The following is a 17,120-nucleotide window of genomic DNA, read 5'->3' on the forward strand; positions in this document are numbered from 1 at the left end:
ATTATCTATCATTTGTCTAAACTGTGTTTGTATCCCATTATCTATCATTTGTTAAAACTAGGCATTTTTGATATTGAAACTGAAATATAGGGCAAACAACAAAGGGATTTGAATTAACAAATGTATTTATTTCTTGCAGTTAAAGAAAAATTGGCTCATGACCAAGACAGTGAAATAGCAACGACTAGTCTCCGTGTATCCCTACTTTGTCCAGTGAGTAATACACAGCAATCATGATTCTATATTGTTTACTTTTAGTGAGAAGATGGTTTATAATTAGTCCATCTTTGTAAAATGATCTAAATATTCAAAATAACGGTCATTTACTAGTTGATTGCATTCTTGGACCTTTTTTCTCAGACAAAAAAAAATCAAGTGTAAAATTAATATAAAGCACATATAATAAAAAAGAAAGTTTTATTAAATGATGGAGACAGATGTAATGAGATTTTACATGGAGAGGTACCTTTATACCTGCTTAATATGGAGTAACCTGTTGAAGATTCTTGGAGTTTACAATGGTGACTTGATAAGCTATAGACCGAGGAGATACAGAAACAATGCTATGTTTGATTAAAATATTTTGTTTTCACCTTATTAGCTTGGGAAGATGAGGATAACGATACCGATACGGGCGAGTTCTTGTACACATCTACAGACGTTTGATGCCATTACCTTTCTGATGATGAACGAGAAGAAACCCACGTGGATGTGTCCTGTTTGTGATAAAATTGCACCTTTTCATAAGCTATTTATTGATGGGTACGGCTGATATACTTTGTTCATCTATGACATGCAATAAACCACATGTATAATGAAGCCCTAGGGACCTAAATGATACCTATGTTATAAGCAATATATAGTCTCTCCTTCAAATGAAAGCATAACATATTACATTATGGCTACTCTATTTAAGCATATACCTCAAAGTAGTGTTTTAAAAAAGTCGCATTCAACTTAGTTTTCTTTTTAGTAACCTATAACCTGGAACAGATGATTTCAGGCAATATTTGACATCTTAAAGAAATTAATTGTTTTGACATATATATTTAAACAAGGATTTTTTTCTTTTGCTAATTATTGTTCATCAAGCAAAAATGATGGCACGCAGTGAAGATTCTCTTCATTCTGGCTCAAACATCTTGTATGCTGCATTTTAACAATTTAATGTGTAATGGTGTACAAGCACATGCTTCTGTTCTTTTAGAATGAGGAAGATACTTTTGTTCTAAATATAACACTTAACTTAACTAGGTCATCATTATTGATACTTTTTTTCAGATTGTTTGTGGAAATCCTAAAAGAAGCAACAGATGACGAGATTCAGTTTACGGAGGATGGTAACTGGTGCCATTTACAGCGGATCAAAGAAACACATGTGATACCTAGTCCTATCATCAAAAAGCCTGCAGCTACTGTTGTGGCTGATACTTCAGGTAAATTGAGCAAATAACCTGCAGCTATTGTTGTGGCAGATACTTCAGGTAAATTGAGCAAATAACCTGCAGCTACTGTTGTTTTATTTAGATACTTAAGATAAAATGAACGAATGTCTTTAACTATATTTATTTAGTGTCGGATATTAAAAGTGTAAACTATCTAATGAGTATAGCTACTCTATTTTCAGATTGTTCAGGTAAAAGTCATCAAATATCTCTAGGTACTCTTAGTTTCTGACACTAAAGATAAATCATTAAATGTCTAGGTACTCTTAGTTTCTGACACTAAAGATAAATCATTAAATGTCTAGGTACTCTTAGTTTCTGACACTAAAGATAAATCATTAAATGTCTCTAGGTACTCTTAGCTTCTGACGCTAAAGATAAATCATTAAATGTCTCTAGGTACTCTTAGTTTCTGACACTTAAGATAAATCATCAAATGTCTCTAGGTACTCTTAGTTTCTGACACTAAAGATAAATCATCAAATGTCTCTAGGTACTCTTAGCTTCTGACGCTAAAGATAAATCATTAAATGTCTCTAGGTACTCTTAGTTTCTGACACTTAAGATAAATCATCAAATGTCTCTAGGTACTCTTAGTTTCTGACACTAAAGATAAATCATCAAATGTCTCTAGGTACTCTTAGCTTCTGACGCTAAAGATAAATCATTAAATGTCTCTAGGTACTCTTAGTTTCTGACACTTAAGATAAATCATCAAATGTCTCTAGGTACTCTTAGTTTCTGACACTAAAGATAAATCATCAAATGTCTCTAGGTACTCTTAGCTTCTGACGCTAAAGATAAATCATTAAATGTCTCTAGGTACTCTTAGTTTCTGACACTTAAGATAAATCATCAAATGTCTCTAGGTACTCTTAGTTTCTGACACTAAAGATAAATCATCAAATGTCTCTAGGTACTCTTAGCTTCTGACGCTAAAGATAAATCATTAAATGTCTCTAGGTACTCTTAGTTTCTGACACTTAAGATAAATCATCAAATGTCTCTAGGTACTCTTAGTTTCTGACACTAAAGATAAATCATCAAATGTCTCTAGGTACTCTTAGCTTCTGACGCTAAAGATAAATCATTAAATGTCTCTAGGTACTCTTAGTTTCTGACACTTAAGATAAATCATCAAATGTCTCTAGGTACTCTTAGTTTCTGACACTAAAGATAAATCATTAAATGTCTCTAGGTACTCTTAGTCTCTGACACTAAAGATAAATCATTAAATGTCTCTAGGTACTCTAAGTTTCTGACACTAAAGATAAATCATCAAATATCTCTAGGTACTCTTAGTTTCTGACACTAAAGATAAATCATTAAATGTCTCTAGGTACTCTTAGTCTCTGACACTAAAGATAAATCATTAAATGTCTCTAGGTACTCTTAGTTTCTGACACTAAAGATAAATCATCAAATATCTCTAGGTACTCTTAGTTTCTGACGCTAAAGATAAATCATTAAATGTCTCTAGGTACTCTTAGTCTCTGACACTAAAGATAAATCATTAAATGTCTCTAGGTACTCTTAGTTTCTGACACTAAAGATAAATCATCAAATATCTCTAGGTACTCTTAGTTTCTGACGCTAAAGATAAATCATTAAATGTCTCTAGGTACTCTTAGTCTCTGACACTAAAGATAAATCATTAAATGTCTCTAGGTACTCTTAGTTTCTGACACTAAAGATAAATCATCAAATATCTCTAGGTACTCTTAGTTTCTGACGCTAAAGATAAATCATTAAATGTCTTGAGCTACTCCGGTACAACTTATTACATATCTACTGCCATTCTATTGGTAAATACTTCAGTGAAAATCATGAAATGTCCAGCTTTTGTAGCATCTGGTTGTTAAACTGCATATAGACATAAAACAATTCACAAAGTCTTGTTCCTGATTGCAAGAAACAAAATTGTCAAGATATATGAAACCTCCTTTTGTAGGAAATATAGTTATGTATTTTGCTTAGTAAATAGTTTAAGTTATTGAATTATTCAGAATCACCAACAAAACGACCAAAGATGGATGTGATAGATCTAACTGAGGACAGTTCAGATGAAGATGGTCCATCAGGCTTCCAGTCCAGCTCTCATGGTTATCAGTCTACAGGGTGTGTTAGTCCGCCGGTCATCAGTCTCGACTCCCCAACACCGGCCCCTTCCTCCATCTCCTCTACAGAGTCACCACTGGTATCATCGCCCTGTTCCAATTCGTCCTCCTACTCAGCCTCTACCTCCCCATCAGCCTCCCCTGGGGCATCGTCAAGCACTACACAACCCCTATCTGCTCCAACCTCACCACTCAGACATTCACCTTCACCATCCCCAATACACTCTCCCAGCTCACAGTCCAGTCACAGTGAGGCACCGTCAAGTCACAGTGATCCACAGTCTCCTACGGACTCCCAGGAGTCCCCACACAGCTCTCCACGGTCAACACATACCTCACCGCAGCAGTCACCCATAGGGGTACGGGTGTCGCCCGTTACCCCACCCTCATCAGCACCTTCCTTTCCCCCCTTCCAACCTTTCCAACCCCCCGTGCATCCCATGAACTATCCACACTACCAACAAATATCAAACTTTGATCCAGACTTTGACGAGTTCTTACGAGGTATAGTTCCGTGGGACCAGTATCGGTAGCCCCTATTGTCTAGGAGGCCATTGTTTTGTTATTTGTTATCATGATGGAAACAGTTAATTGTTTGTACTAAAGCAGTTGATAAAGAGCTGAGTCCTGTTTTAAAAGCTTGCTTTCACAACTCTTCTGGTACTTACCATTAAGTGATCCATCAGCACACTGTTCATATTATTTAAGTATTTGTAATTATATAATGCATGGATCCAGATCAATTAGAAGTATTTCTTTAATGAATATTTATAATCTTGACCTGATGTTTGATTTTCACCACTCCAATCCAAATGAGAGAAAAAAAATACAGAAAAGAAATCAGATTCAAATATTGATTTTAAATATATTATGGAGAAAAGTTCTATCGGATTAATTTATCAAATCTGTGTTTTTAAAATGGGTTAAAGTGGATTTGATTTGTTTGAAGACTGTATTGCAGCACTATATCTTCTATCCCTCTGGTTGTTCTGGACCCATACCTGTTGTTTGTGACACAGAAGTCGGTGCTTTTGAATTGTCCGCACACAGTACATTAAGACACACTTAAAAGAATAACAGAAAGGCTCTTGAAATAATGAAATCTTGGATAAATCACAGACTGATTTATTGGATCAATCCAAATATGTCTGTCTGTAGACAAACATTGTATACATGTAAATATATAAATATATATATATTGCGATTCTCTTTAGATAATGGATGCGAATGAGTATGATTGTGATGTTTTTAAGTATGTATTTTCAAAAGGTGAATGACAATTGAAGAAGCAAGATTTTGAGGTATGATTGTTATCCATATGTTAAAAAATGTGATCAGGTATTTCATAATTTTATTGTCATAAAAATGTATTGGTTCCACATCAATCATTAATCACAGTCCAAAATAACTGATGGTTTGAAAGAAAGTTTTAAACCTGGAGCAGCATTATTTTAATTGTATGATTTTTAAGTGTTTTAAATAATTTATTTTATAAAGAAGGAGGGAACAATGAATAGATCATCATGCATAATAATTGATAACCATAATTGATGTAGTTCTGTGTGTTATTACATCATCAGTTATACTCCTATCATCAGTCAATTCCTTAGTCTCAAGCCTGTTGTCTCCAAGAATATAAAACAAACATTCAAATGTTAATACACCAATAAACATTGTTTAGTATTTAGTGTAGATCCTAGTCAGGTCAAGATAATTCTAGTGGATTACTTCAGATAAAGATATTTGGAAGATTTTATGTTAGGTCCAGTGTTTGTAGACAAAATCAACAGAGGGCAAATTTTATTTATAAGGCCAAAGGATGAAAAAAGGGAAAAATTTCATTCATGTATGGCAAAGATTTCAAATACAAATGGTATATATGATATAGATACATATGATATAGATACCAATAAGTTACTAGACTCCAATACAATCAATGTTGCTAACTAATAGAAGGTTCTTCGTGAATGGTTTATGCAATACGTTGTGTGTGTGACATTTCATTGCAATGCCAATTTTTGGTCCAGCACAGTATTCACCATGTTCCTAAGCATAATCCTGCATGCATGTAAGTCTGCTTCTCTGTCCTTCTCATAACGTCCTGCATGAATTGATGTAACCTAGTGTAATCAACAAATGTGTTGAGGATCGACACTCATATATAACTGTTTTGTTCAAAAAAAATTGTGTCTGGGGTAATATCTAAATAATATCCCACCACAAGTCTGTCTTGTGATCAATTTTCTTGTATTTTGTGTGATGTCTCATTAACCATATTTAAAGAATGTCTTCAAAAGTAAAAAATAAACCAGCAATACAGCCTCCCATCAGACAGACATCATTACTAAGTGACTCAGGCTAATTGATTTGAAGGTGATAATACATGTACAGTTTCTTTAAACCCTCGCAACAGTATTACATCTAGGTAGTATATCACCACACTGAAGCTTTCTCATGATCATCGGTTTGTTTGCTTTCTTGAGATATTAACATACATTTTAAAAGTAATATCATTCCTGAATGTTTGAATACGTAATTTCTTGTGATGTCTCTGTTTCTTTCTTCCAAATTATTTCATTCTGTGTGCAATTCTATATTGAAGATAGCCTCACTACAGTAAAGCACATGTAATCTCTTTGTGACAAGGTCAATAAGGGGATATAGCATTCTATTTGTATGTATGTACCCTTTTTGTAATCACTCTAGCAACTTTATTTTGCAGAAGATTTTTTATCCCGTTACTTATGATGGAACCTATTTTTCATGTTGCATGGTGTCTGGTCAGTGTCACCATTGCTATTTACAGATGTCTTCATTGTCATTTTACTGACATCACTTCTGAATTGTTCATTAATTAAATTCTTACAATCTATTAAATATAAAAATACTTTGACTAGATTTGTGTTTCAGGGTGCCAAGGTAAAGGTCAATACCCACAAGAAGTTTGTTTTTCAATATATATAAAATCTTTGTTATCCTTGCAACTCTGAATCTTTCAGAAAACTTAATGTTAATACGGATAAGATCTTTATATTTGAATTCATCTTCTGAAAGTGAAGTGGCTAGAGTGGTAGATAAGGAGGCACTGTGGATGCCGAGTATAGGCTCTCTAACAGGCTAGTGTGCACACAAGGGTGCTTGTATTGTTTGTGTTGCCTTGTTGCTTCAGGATCTACTTTTGTTACTAGCATCTGCAGAGATTCCATACGAAAATGTAGTGAAATACAAATGCTAATTTAAATTGTGTTAATTGATCGCCGACATATTTGATAGGTACACCAGAAGCCGTGCATTGGTAGGCTTTTCTTTTTCTTTGTGATAATTTTTCGAATTGTTTGAATACTAAGTTTTCAAGGGAAGTAAAAATAAATGCATACATAATGAGTGTTTAAGGTAGCATATATACTTAAGGTGATCAGGCTTCGAGAAACTTTTCTCGACTTGATCCAGAAAGTCTATCAGGCTTCGAGAAACTTTCCTTGACTTGATCCAGAAAGTCTATCAGGATTCGAGAAACTTTCCTTGACTTGATCCAGAAAGTCTATCAGGCTTCGAGAAACTTTCCTCGACTTGATCCAGAAAGTCTATCAGGCTTCGAGAAACTTTCCTTGACTTGATCCAGAAAGTCTATCAGGCTTCGAGAAACTATCCTCGACTTGATCCAGAAAGTTGATGTGTAATGGCAGGATGTGTTTTACAGGACTAGTTCATACTAGTATGTTTAACTAATATATACTTACCTAATTACGTCCACATCTAACGTTTACTAGCATTGTTGTAACAGAAACACAACTATAAATGGCTTATTTGGTGCTGTATAGACCTGTATCATGTCACCTGCTGTATCCTGCATACTTATTTTATACATGATGTATTATTCCATAAGTTATGTGTGGATACTTATTACAAGAGATGTTACTAGTACTAAAAAGGAAACTCTGATCGGACAGTGAATTAAAGACATACAATATCTTTACGTTAACTCATTCATCCCTGAAAACACATTTGAACTATTCCAATTCAAAGGTTGGAATAGTTCATAATGAAATTTCAGGGGTGAATGAGTTAATGTGATTGGCAGATTCACAACTACCCAAGTAAGTTGTCATGTTTGAATTTTATGTAATTAAAACCACAATGTGCATACATTATCTCATACAGTTTTCAAAACATCCCAAATAAGTACCAGTCTCTCTTGTTCTACTGTCCACAAGGGAAATTCGTAGGTATTTGACAGGCTGGTAACGGCCACTATCCTGTTCCCTTTAAGCTCTGTTGAAGGGAATAAATAGTTCTAAAACTCACTCATTGTTAGAAAGTTTGTGACGGTAACATGATTTGGTTTAGCAAGTTTTGCATGTGTATTTGAGTTGGTGGGTTAATTCAAGCATGAGAATGTTGGCCCCCAATGTTGTCTGCTTTGTACTAACTCAGTGCTGTCTGTGTGCTCTTATGTAAGGTTAACTTTGGGAAGTAAATAGGCGCTGGTCAAATCACAGTCATATTTAGCATGGTATATTAATGCACCTCATCCTAATTTAAAAAAATCATTTTATGTCATGCAGTCATTTCATCAATACCATTTCTTTCATTTTTGTGTGCTGCTTTTCCTCATAAGTTTGAATGGATGTTTCCCCCCACACCCCTCCCCAAAGAAAATCAAACTTCTATATAACGAAATAGAGTAAATTAATGTTGGATGCTTTAAACCAGTCATAAGTCATTATGTATGTAAGATATACCTTTAAACAAATTCACAAATCTCATTCAGGTCTTCAGAGACTTTCAATTGTGCCTTCAATTTCATTGAATTTTTCGGAGAAAGAATTGGTGTGAAGTTTATTGTGAAATTAATCTTTTTAGTTGATTTGTAGTTTCATCATTATTTCTATACAAAGGCAATAAATTTGATTGTTTAAATGTTACACAATAAACATTGCAAATTCAAATTTAAACAGGAGGATGTAAAAGCTGTATCTGAACAGAATAAATAACGAATGATCCGGACATGATTGTCTGTTTTAGTAGGATTTTTTTTTATTGATTTCCATTTTATTGACAACACAAGTTGATCAGGATATTAAATGAAAAAAAGATATGATAGGTACCGACTGTTACAGTAGTGTTTGTGTCTGTGACGTATGTTTGAGAGCCTGTAATGGAGTCAAGCCCTATATATTTGACCCAATAAACATTTTCTTGTTTTTTAACTTTAATTTGGAACATTGATAAAATTCTCATAATTTTGCAAACTGTGAATACGTTTCATTTGTACTCGACCGTTTGTAGTATGTTTGAGAGAGAGGGGAAGTACACACTATGCTATGGTTTGAATGAGGTTAGACATTATTATTTGCAACGTACTTCTTGGGTTTGCTATGTTGGATAGATCAAGGGGAAAATCTCATACATGTAAAATTGTGTATAACTGATGTAAAAATAAGATATTGTCATTAAAGTTTGTTATGAATATGAAGAAAGTTTTGTTTTTTATTTTTGATAAGTTTCCTCATGAGAGCACAAAGCCACTGTCTAGGTCAATGTTGTTTACAAAAACTTTTACTAACCTTGTTTTACTAACCATTGCACCTCTACTCTAGTGGGACAAGTGGAGCAACGTACCTCTCGTCTCCACATGTCTTTTATCATGTGGACCTGCCACAATGAGGACGGTGATAGCTTTCCTAGATAATCATTAAGGATATATGCTTTATTACTATGATTTATCTCGACAATGAGGACGTTGATAGCTTGCCTAGATAATCATTAAGGATATATGCTTTATTACTATGATTAATCTCGACAATGAGGACGGTGATAGCTTGCCTAGATAATCATTAAGGATATATGATTTATCTATCTCCTTTACAAATGAACTCCACTAGTACTATCTAAAGAAATACTTTTCATGATTTGGCAATTGGGACTGAGTAAATTGTTCTAAATTGTTCAACTGCTCGTGTTTGATGTCGATATAAAAAAGTGATAACAGTTTACACAGATCACGGGTACGGTACAATGTAGCAAATGTCTGTAAGGGAGGTAACTAACAAATCGCAGGTATATTAATGTAGCATCTATTGTTAAGTGATTGTTGGCTGGAAAGCTTTCGGCTCACCCAGCAGAAAGTGTCTGTGACCTTATGCTATAGCAGGCATCTATATAACTATCACGTGGTCCTTCTTTTGAACCATAATGCCAAGAGTCAAATGGTTCCTGTAGTTAGCATAGTTGGATGGCTTTCAGGCATGTTCAAATAAATTACCTTACCACCTTTCAAGGGTCAGTTTTGTTCAAACGTTCACCATCTTCTACCAAAGTTTGAGGTCTAGGGGAATGATATTGGCCTTGTAACTTGCTGGAGAGGAGGCAATCTGTATTTTTATAATTTTGAATATGATAAATTACTGGTCTGTTTTTATGGTAAAATGTGCTAAAAACTTCCATAGAATAGTGAAGGTTAGAGTGATAACATATTTTCTTAACCCATCTACAAGCTCACGTGGGTCGTGTTCAGAGGTGTGTAAAACATCAGTCAGATTACCAGTATAAGGACTACAGTATGATATTTGTCTACCTGGTGTATTTTTCCGAGGTGGAGATCAAACTTGATATTTACCCACCTTTATCAATAACAAGGGTAAAGTATGTTAAAAACAAAAATAAAGGAATGGTAAGCAATGCAACCACGTGGTCCTCCTTTAGGTTTCATTGAGAGCAGATATGATGGAAACATCAAACTTTTGGGCATCAGCATGTCTAATTTTTACATATCTCAATTTCATAAAGATAGGTAGATTAGTTATTTCTATAAACATATCATTCTTTATACATTTAGTCATATGGAATGGAGGTGTTTTCCACAGGTTTGAAATAGAAATATAAGATAATATTTTTCGCCAAAAAATTTGAGATGACTTCATCCCAGAAATTTGACTATGCACAGGAAAACAGAAGCTTCTGTAGTACACACAAAAGGCTACACCTGTTAAAATACATAAATTAAAATACCACAAAATAGATCTACACATGGAAATAGAGAAACTCGTATACCAAATACAAAAAAGATGCACACAGGGTGGAAAAACCCCACGAAAATATATATGAAAACATTACATGAAAGTAGATCAATTCAGACTACACACTAAAACATACACACATGGCTCACAGGATTGGTAGCAGGGCTTCACAGCAGTGGTGTGACCAGAAGAGGTGGAGAGGTTTGTGTATAAAGAAGATAATTATTGTTCTATTCTTAAATTAATATTGAAATTGGCCATAATCAACCACAGCCGAAACTACATTATTCAAGGTTTTATTAGAGACAACAAAGACCTATTTTTAGCTCACCTGGCATGAAGTGCCTGTGAGCTTATGGTATGGTGTGTTGTCCGTCGTCAATGTCCCTCAACGTTTTCTTTAAACAACTTCTTAAGAACTGAAGGACCTAAGGTCAGGATGTTGGGTCAGTAAGTAAGTAGGACACCATGCTATATATGTTTTCTTCAAATAAATTGCCTTGACCAACTTACAAGGTCACAGGCATCAAATATGTAAAAACCTTGAAACAACTCTTTCTTTATTACCAGGAGGCCCAGAGTGATGATAGGTGGCCAAAAGGTACCTGGCATGGAGTGCTAATGACATTGAGCTACTTTCAATTTCAAGATCACAAGAGTCAAACGTGTTAAAAAAAAATTTAAAAAACTTTTTCTCAATAACTAAGAGGCCTAGAGTAATGGTTTTTGGCAAGTAGGTACCTTGGATGGAGTGCTATTAGCTTCCATCAAATGGATGGCCTTGACATACTTTCAAAGTCACAGGTCAAAAATATAAAAATCTTCAAACAACTTCTAAACAACCAGTAGGACCAGGGTGATGACATTCGGCCAGTAGGTATCTTGGAGGTAGTGCTATGAAGTTTCCTCAAATTGATGACCTTGACCTACATTAAAGGTCACATGGATCAACTTTGTGAACCTTTGAATGACTCCTGAATAACTAAGACACAAACAGTGATGATATTTGGCATGCTGTGATGGGGTGCTTTGAAGTTTCCTCAATTAATTTCCTTGACCTACTTTCAAGGTCACAGGCATCAAACATGTGAAAAACATTTCAACAACTCCTTCTTAATTACAGTACTAAGAGGCATAGAGAAATGTTTTTTGGGTCAGTAGGTTTCTGGGATGTAGTGCTATGAAACTTTTCAAATGGATGACCTTGACCTACTTGAAGGTTACAGGAGTCAAATGTGTTAAAACCTTTGAACAACTTCTGAATATCTTGGACCCATAAAGTGATGATCATTGATGTTTAGCTAGTTGCATTCAATGATGTGGTGCTATGATAAATAAATAAAAATAAATAACCTTGTCATTCTTTCAAGGTCACATGCATGAATTATGTAATTGCATTTAAACAACTCCATCTGCATAACCAGGAGCATCTGGAAGATGATATTTAATCAGTAGCATGTTGGAATGGAGGGATATAAAGTTTCCTCAAGTAAATGACCTCTACCTACTTCTAAGGTCACATGGGTCAAATGTGTGAAAGTCTCTCAAACAATTTATTCCTTATAATGAAGAGTGCCAGTGTGATGATGGAGTAGTACAAATTTTGCATGAAAAAAAAATGAAAATCAATTTTCTTTGTTGTTTTGATATTAAATATAATTTCAACATTTATGATGGTCTGCAACAAAATTTCTTACAATCGTGTTCCATGCACTGTAATACACATTGAAGAACATGTTCGAATGAAACTGTTGCATACAATCATAAATGTTGAAAAATTTCATTTCAGTCCTTTTGAATAATTGCTGTTACTCCACATGAACATCAAGTCATAGTTACATAGAATGTATATGTCATAGTTACATAGAATTTAGATGTCATAGTTACATAGAATTTAGATGTCATAGTTACATAGAATTTATATGTCATAGTTACATAGAATGTAGATGTAATAGTTACATAGAATGTAGATGGCATCGTTACATAGAATGTAGATGTCATTGTTACATACAATGTAGATGACAAAGTTACATAGAATGTATAAGTCATATTTACATAGAATGTATATGTCATCGTTTCATAGAATGTATATGTCATAGTTACATATAATGTCGATGTCATAGTTACATAGAATGAATATCTCATCGTTACATAGAATTAAGATGTCATAGTTACATAGAATTTATATGTCATAGTTACATAGAATGAATATGTCATAGTTACATAGAATTTAGATGTCATAGTTACATAGAATTTAGATGTCATAGTTACATAGAATTTAGATGTCATAGTTACATAGAATTTAGATGTCATAGTTACATAGAATGTGTATGTCATCGTTACATAGAATGTGTATGTCATCGTTACATAGAATGTATATATCATCGTTGCATAGAATGAAGATGTCATAGTTACAGAGAATGTAGATGTCATAGTTACGTAGAATGTAGATGTCATAGTTACTTAGAATGTAGATGTCATATTTACATAGAATGTATATGTCATCGTTACATACAATGTATATGTCATCGTTACACAGAATGTTGATGTCATAGTTACATAGAATTTATATGTCATAGTTACATAGAATTTATATGTCATAGTTACATAGAATGTGTATGTCATCGTTACATAGAATGTGTATGTCATCGTTACACAGAATGTTGATGTCATAGTTACATAGAATGAATATGTCATAGTTACATAGAATTTATATGTCATAGTTACATAGAATTTATATGTCATAGTTACATAGAATTTATATGTCATAGTTACATAGAATGTGTATGTCATCGTTACACAGAATGTTGATGTCATAGTTACATAGAATGTGGATGTCATAGTTACATATAATGTCGATGTCATAGTTACATAGAATGTGTATGTCATCGTTACACAGAATGTTGATGTCATAGTTACATAGAATGTATGTCTCATCGTTACATAGAATGTGGATGTCATAGTTACATAGAATTTATATGTCATAGTTACATAGAATGTGGATGTCATCATTACATAGAATATATATGTCATAGTTACATATAATGTCGATGTCATAGTTACATAGAATTTATATGTCATAGTTACATAGAATGAATATCTCATCGTTACATAGAATGTAGATGTCATAGTTACATAGAATGTAGATGTATATAAGGAACATCACATAGAAATATATGAAGATTTTATGAATATATGGTAAATATTTCTATGTGAATGATGTTTGCAGATTTGTAATGAAGTTGATACAGGTGTGCAGCAGGTCTGGTTGTAAACTGCTGGACCATGTCAGTAATCTTTCTGAGTGCCTCCTTGTGTTCCAGATATTCCGACTCAGTCTGGAGCCCGGGTAAAAACGGAGGAGACTGGAGCCCGGGTAACAACGGAGGAGAATGGAGCCCGGGTAACATCGGAGGAGAGTGTGCCATGACTGGTTTCGATGTCCTTGACCTCACCGATTGATTGTCATCTAGGATAAACTCAAAAGACATAAACTGCTCAACTTATTAGAAGACAGTTCCTGTACAAAGACCTTGCTGTCCTAGTATTGGTTAAACATGTGCTTAAATATAACGAATGATTCAAATATTCATAAGAAAAACAAATATCTTAGTTTAAAAAGAAGGAAAGATAAGCTTTAATTGAAATCTGTTAAAAAACTGTTACTTTTCCTGTTTTTATGAATGTTTATAAAACAAGATATATATTGTAAGGAGAATATATATGTAAGTTGGACCGAAACAGTATTGTGCAACAAGCCTGAAAGAGTTGCCTACCTTTGTATGCGTGGTTGTGTATGAGATACAGTGAACTCCTGTGTGACACTGCTCATGTTTATCTGCTGTCTGTCATGTGGTGTTCTTTTTACATTGTAAAGTTGTGTACTGACGTGAACCAAGCTTGGTGCATTGATCCCTCTCTATTCACAGCCCAAAGGACTCCATATGTAGACTACACTATAAATTCTTGATGATCCCGACATTTGTACATTTGTTTTATGTTATGTTTGGTCAGAGGTCACCTGGAGGCTTGGTGACCTACAGCAAGTGCCTAGCTGAACTTTAGTGTAGCTGTGAACCATTTTCATTTTCATTTTCTTGCATGAGTACTATTTATTTTGGATGTGGTGAATTGCTATCACAATGCTGTTTGCAATGTAAAAAAATGTATGATGTTCATCTGTTTTTTATGTGTGAGATAAAAGGGACCAAGGATAATAAATTGGAATATGATATTAGGGCTTCAATATCTTACTTTCAGTTTGTCTCCCTCTTGTTTCCCCATGTTGCACACATAAATAACAGTCTGTTTCTTTGATGTCTACAAACTAGTGAGTAAATATAGGAATATCATGTCTTCTATTTACCAAAATAGGACACTGCTTCACTACTTTTTACAGCCTTGTTTTAGCATTGTAATCAGCTGTCCATTTTGTCATCGTTGTGGATGTCTATGTCAGTGTTATTTTCATCACAATATAATTTCCTTCACAAACAAAACAATTTGTTTTGATCAATTACTTACCAAAATTACTCTGTAGATATCAAAGAAACAAGATTTATGTAAACCTTTTTGTTTGTGTTATTTTGCACTTTATTTTAACTCTTTTCATATCATGCTCACATTTGTCCTTTTATGACGCATATTTTAATGTTTGGTAGGGCTCATTGTCTTAAGAAATTTAAATTTCTTTAGGTGATATCTATTAAATAGTCATTTATTTTCAACATTACTTGATTAGTTTTTCTACATAAGATGAAAAAATGCATCCTTCTGTTTGCTGGTGTCATTGAGTGACATCTAAACATCGTCACCAGCTCCTCGCCTTACCCCCTTACCATTCTGCTGTTAGAACTGTTCAGGAAGAGATGACCACCATAATAGACTTAGTACTTCAGTTATCAATGTAATGAAAATGGTTTTGAGTGTAGCTTCCTTGGGGAATTGGCTTAAAAGGGGGTTATTTGGGTGTATAAGTCTTTAAAATTGTACTCTTCCTGGACTTGTATAATGTTTCAGCAATACAAGGGAGTGTGTATGGCTTGGGCCTTTCAAAATTCAATATCTTAATCTAACTTTCTACTAAATCCCAAACTTTGGACGAGGAAAAATTTAAAAAACCAACCAGTGTTTTAAAAATCCAGTAAAGGTCATACCATTAATAGTCCTGTACTTAAGAAATCCTTTGGACTGGAGAATCAAATGTAAAGGAAGGGTATGTGTTACTAAGCTGATTTTCTTTGGCCAGGTGAGCAATACAGGCCTATGGGCCTCTTGAATTAAGTTAGTGATGACATTATATCCTAGGAGAATATATTAAATAATAAGGAATTTCTCAGTATTTTTGTAAATTTGTACTACAGTTAATTTCTCTACATGGATGGAAATATCATCAGGGGCTTTGTTTAAATTGTAAATTTCAGTACCCTCGGGCCATCTGTTCTCCCTTGAGGAGGGGGTAATGTTTACTATAGTTTATATAGGGAGTTACCACTTTTGGGTATATTTTGTCAATTTTTGGTAGGAAATTAATCTTGCTTGGTGAAAATCATCCTTGGAGTAAAATGGAATCAAATTGTAAAATTGGGATCCCTGCCCCTACCCCAGGGGCCAGGGTGGGGCCCCAAAGGGAAAATTAACCAATATTTAAAAAATGTTCTTCAGACTCAGATGTAGTACAATCAAATTCTGTGTATGGATGAAAATTCTGTCAGGGACTTTATCTATTTTTCACTTTGATTACTCCCTGGGGAGGGGGTAAAGTTGACTTTAGTCTATATTGGGAAATAACACTTTTGGGAATATTTTGTCCATTTTCAGCAGGAAATTATTCAAATTTGGTTGGAATGATTATGATGCCATATGGCAGTTAGATGGTATGAGAAAATCAGATCCTACCCCATCCCCAGGGGCTGGAGGGTTGGGGCCCAAATGGGGAATATGGTTAAAAGTTAAAAAATCTTCTACATCAGACACAGATGTTTTACTGTTCATGGATAGAAAGGTCTTTACCTAAATTATCATTACCTTAATTGTAAATTTCATTATCCCCCAGGTCATCTTCTCTCCCTTGGGGAGAGGGTATAATTCTCAATAGCAAAATAATTTATTTGAATAGTTTTTAAAGTTTTGTAGTTCGCTTTGTTTACATGTTGTTTTCCACATTTTGTACATCTCAACAATTAAATTGAGCAACTGGTACCTATAATATAACTCATGTGACTGCTAAGGCCCTTGGGCCTCTTGTTCTAGTTTATGAGGTGCTTACTGTAGGAGATGGTTGATGATATCGCAAACACAGCATTAAATATAAACCTTCCACTTGTATTGCTGAGGACGTTACAGAACTATGTCATATTCCAGACCCTAGTTTTGAAGTGATCAGTCCAACTGACCAGACATATCCTTGAATGGATAAAGAGCAGAGTGTTAATATGACGTCCTTAATAGTATCTGTAGCTTAAGTGAGGTGTGAATGTTTAGTCAGAAGTTGAATGATGAAAATCACTTCAAGAAATGTTTGTATTCATATTGATACA

At 34.2% G+C, this 17,120-nt stretch overlaps 1 protein-coding gene across 16 annotated transcripts in view; it reads left to right on the forward strand.

Moving 5' to 3' along the window:
- The window catches only part of LOC110441448 (E3 SUMO-protein ligase PIAS2-like), a 38,224-nt gene extending 21,850 nt beyond the window's left edge, over positions 1-16,374 (forward strand). For 14 of the 16 annotated variants that reach the window (XM_021484580.1, XM_021484583.1, XM_021484584.1 and 11 more), the window contains 4 exons: positions 140-213; positions 602-762; positions 1,282-1,436; positions 3,452-9,038. In XM_021484580.1, the coding sequence (XP_021340255.1) occupies positions 140-213; positions 602-762; positions 1,282-1,436; positions 3,452-4,095 (1,034 nt within the window). In that variant the 3' untranslated portion in view covers positions 4,096-9,038. Of the gene's footprint in view, positions 1-139; positions 214-601; positions 763-1,281; positions 1,437-3,451; positions 9,039-13,904 lie in introns of those variants that run through there. The other 2 variants (XM_021484595.1, XM_021484596.1) reach the window with 2 other exon arrangements.
- The last annotated feature ends 746 nt before the right edge of the window (positions 16,375-17,120 follow it).

The sequence above is a fragment of the Mizuhopecten yessoensis genome, unplaced genomic scaffold (genome assembly GCF_002113885.1).
Source record: "Mizuhopecten yessoensis strain PY_sf001 unplaced genomic scaffold, ASM211388v2 scaffold715965, whole genome shotgun sequence".
Classification (NCBI taxonomy): domain Eukaryota; kingdom Metazoa; phylum Mollusca; class Bivalvia; order Pectinida; family Pectinidae; genus Mizuhopecten; species Mizuhopecten yessoensis.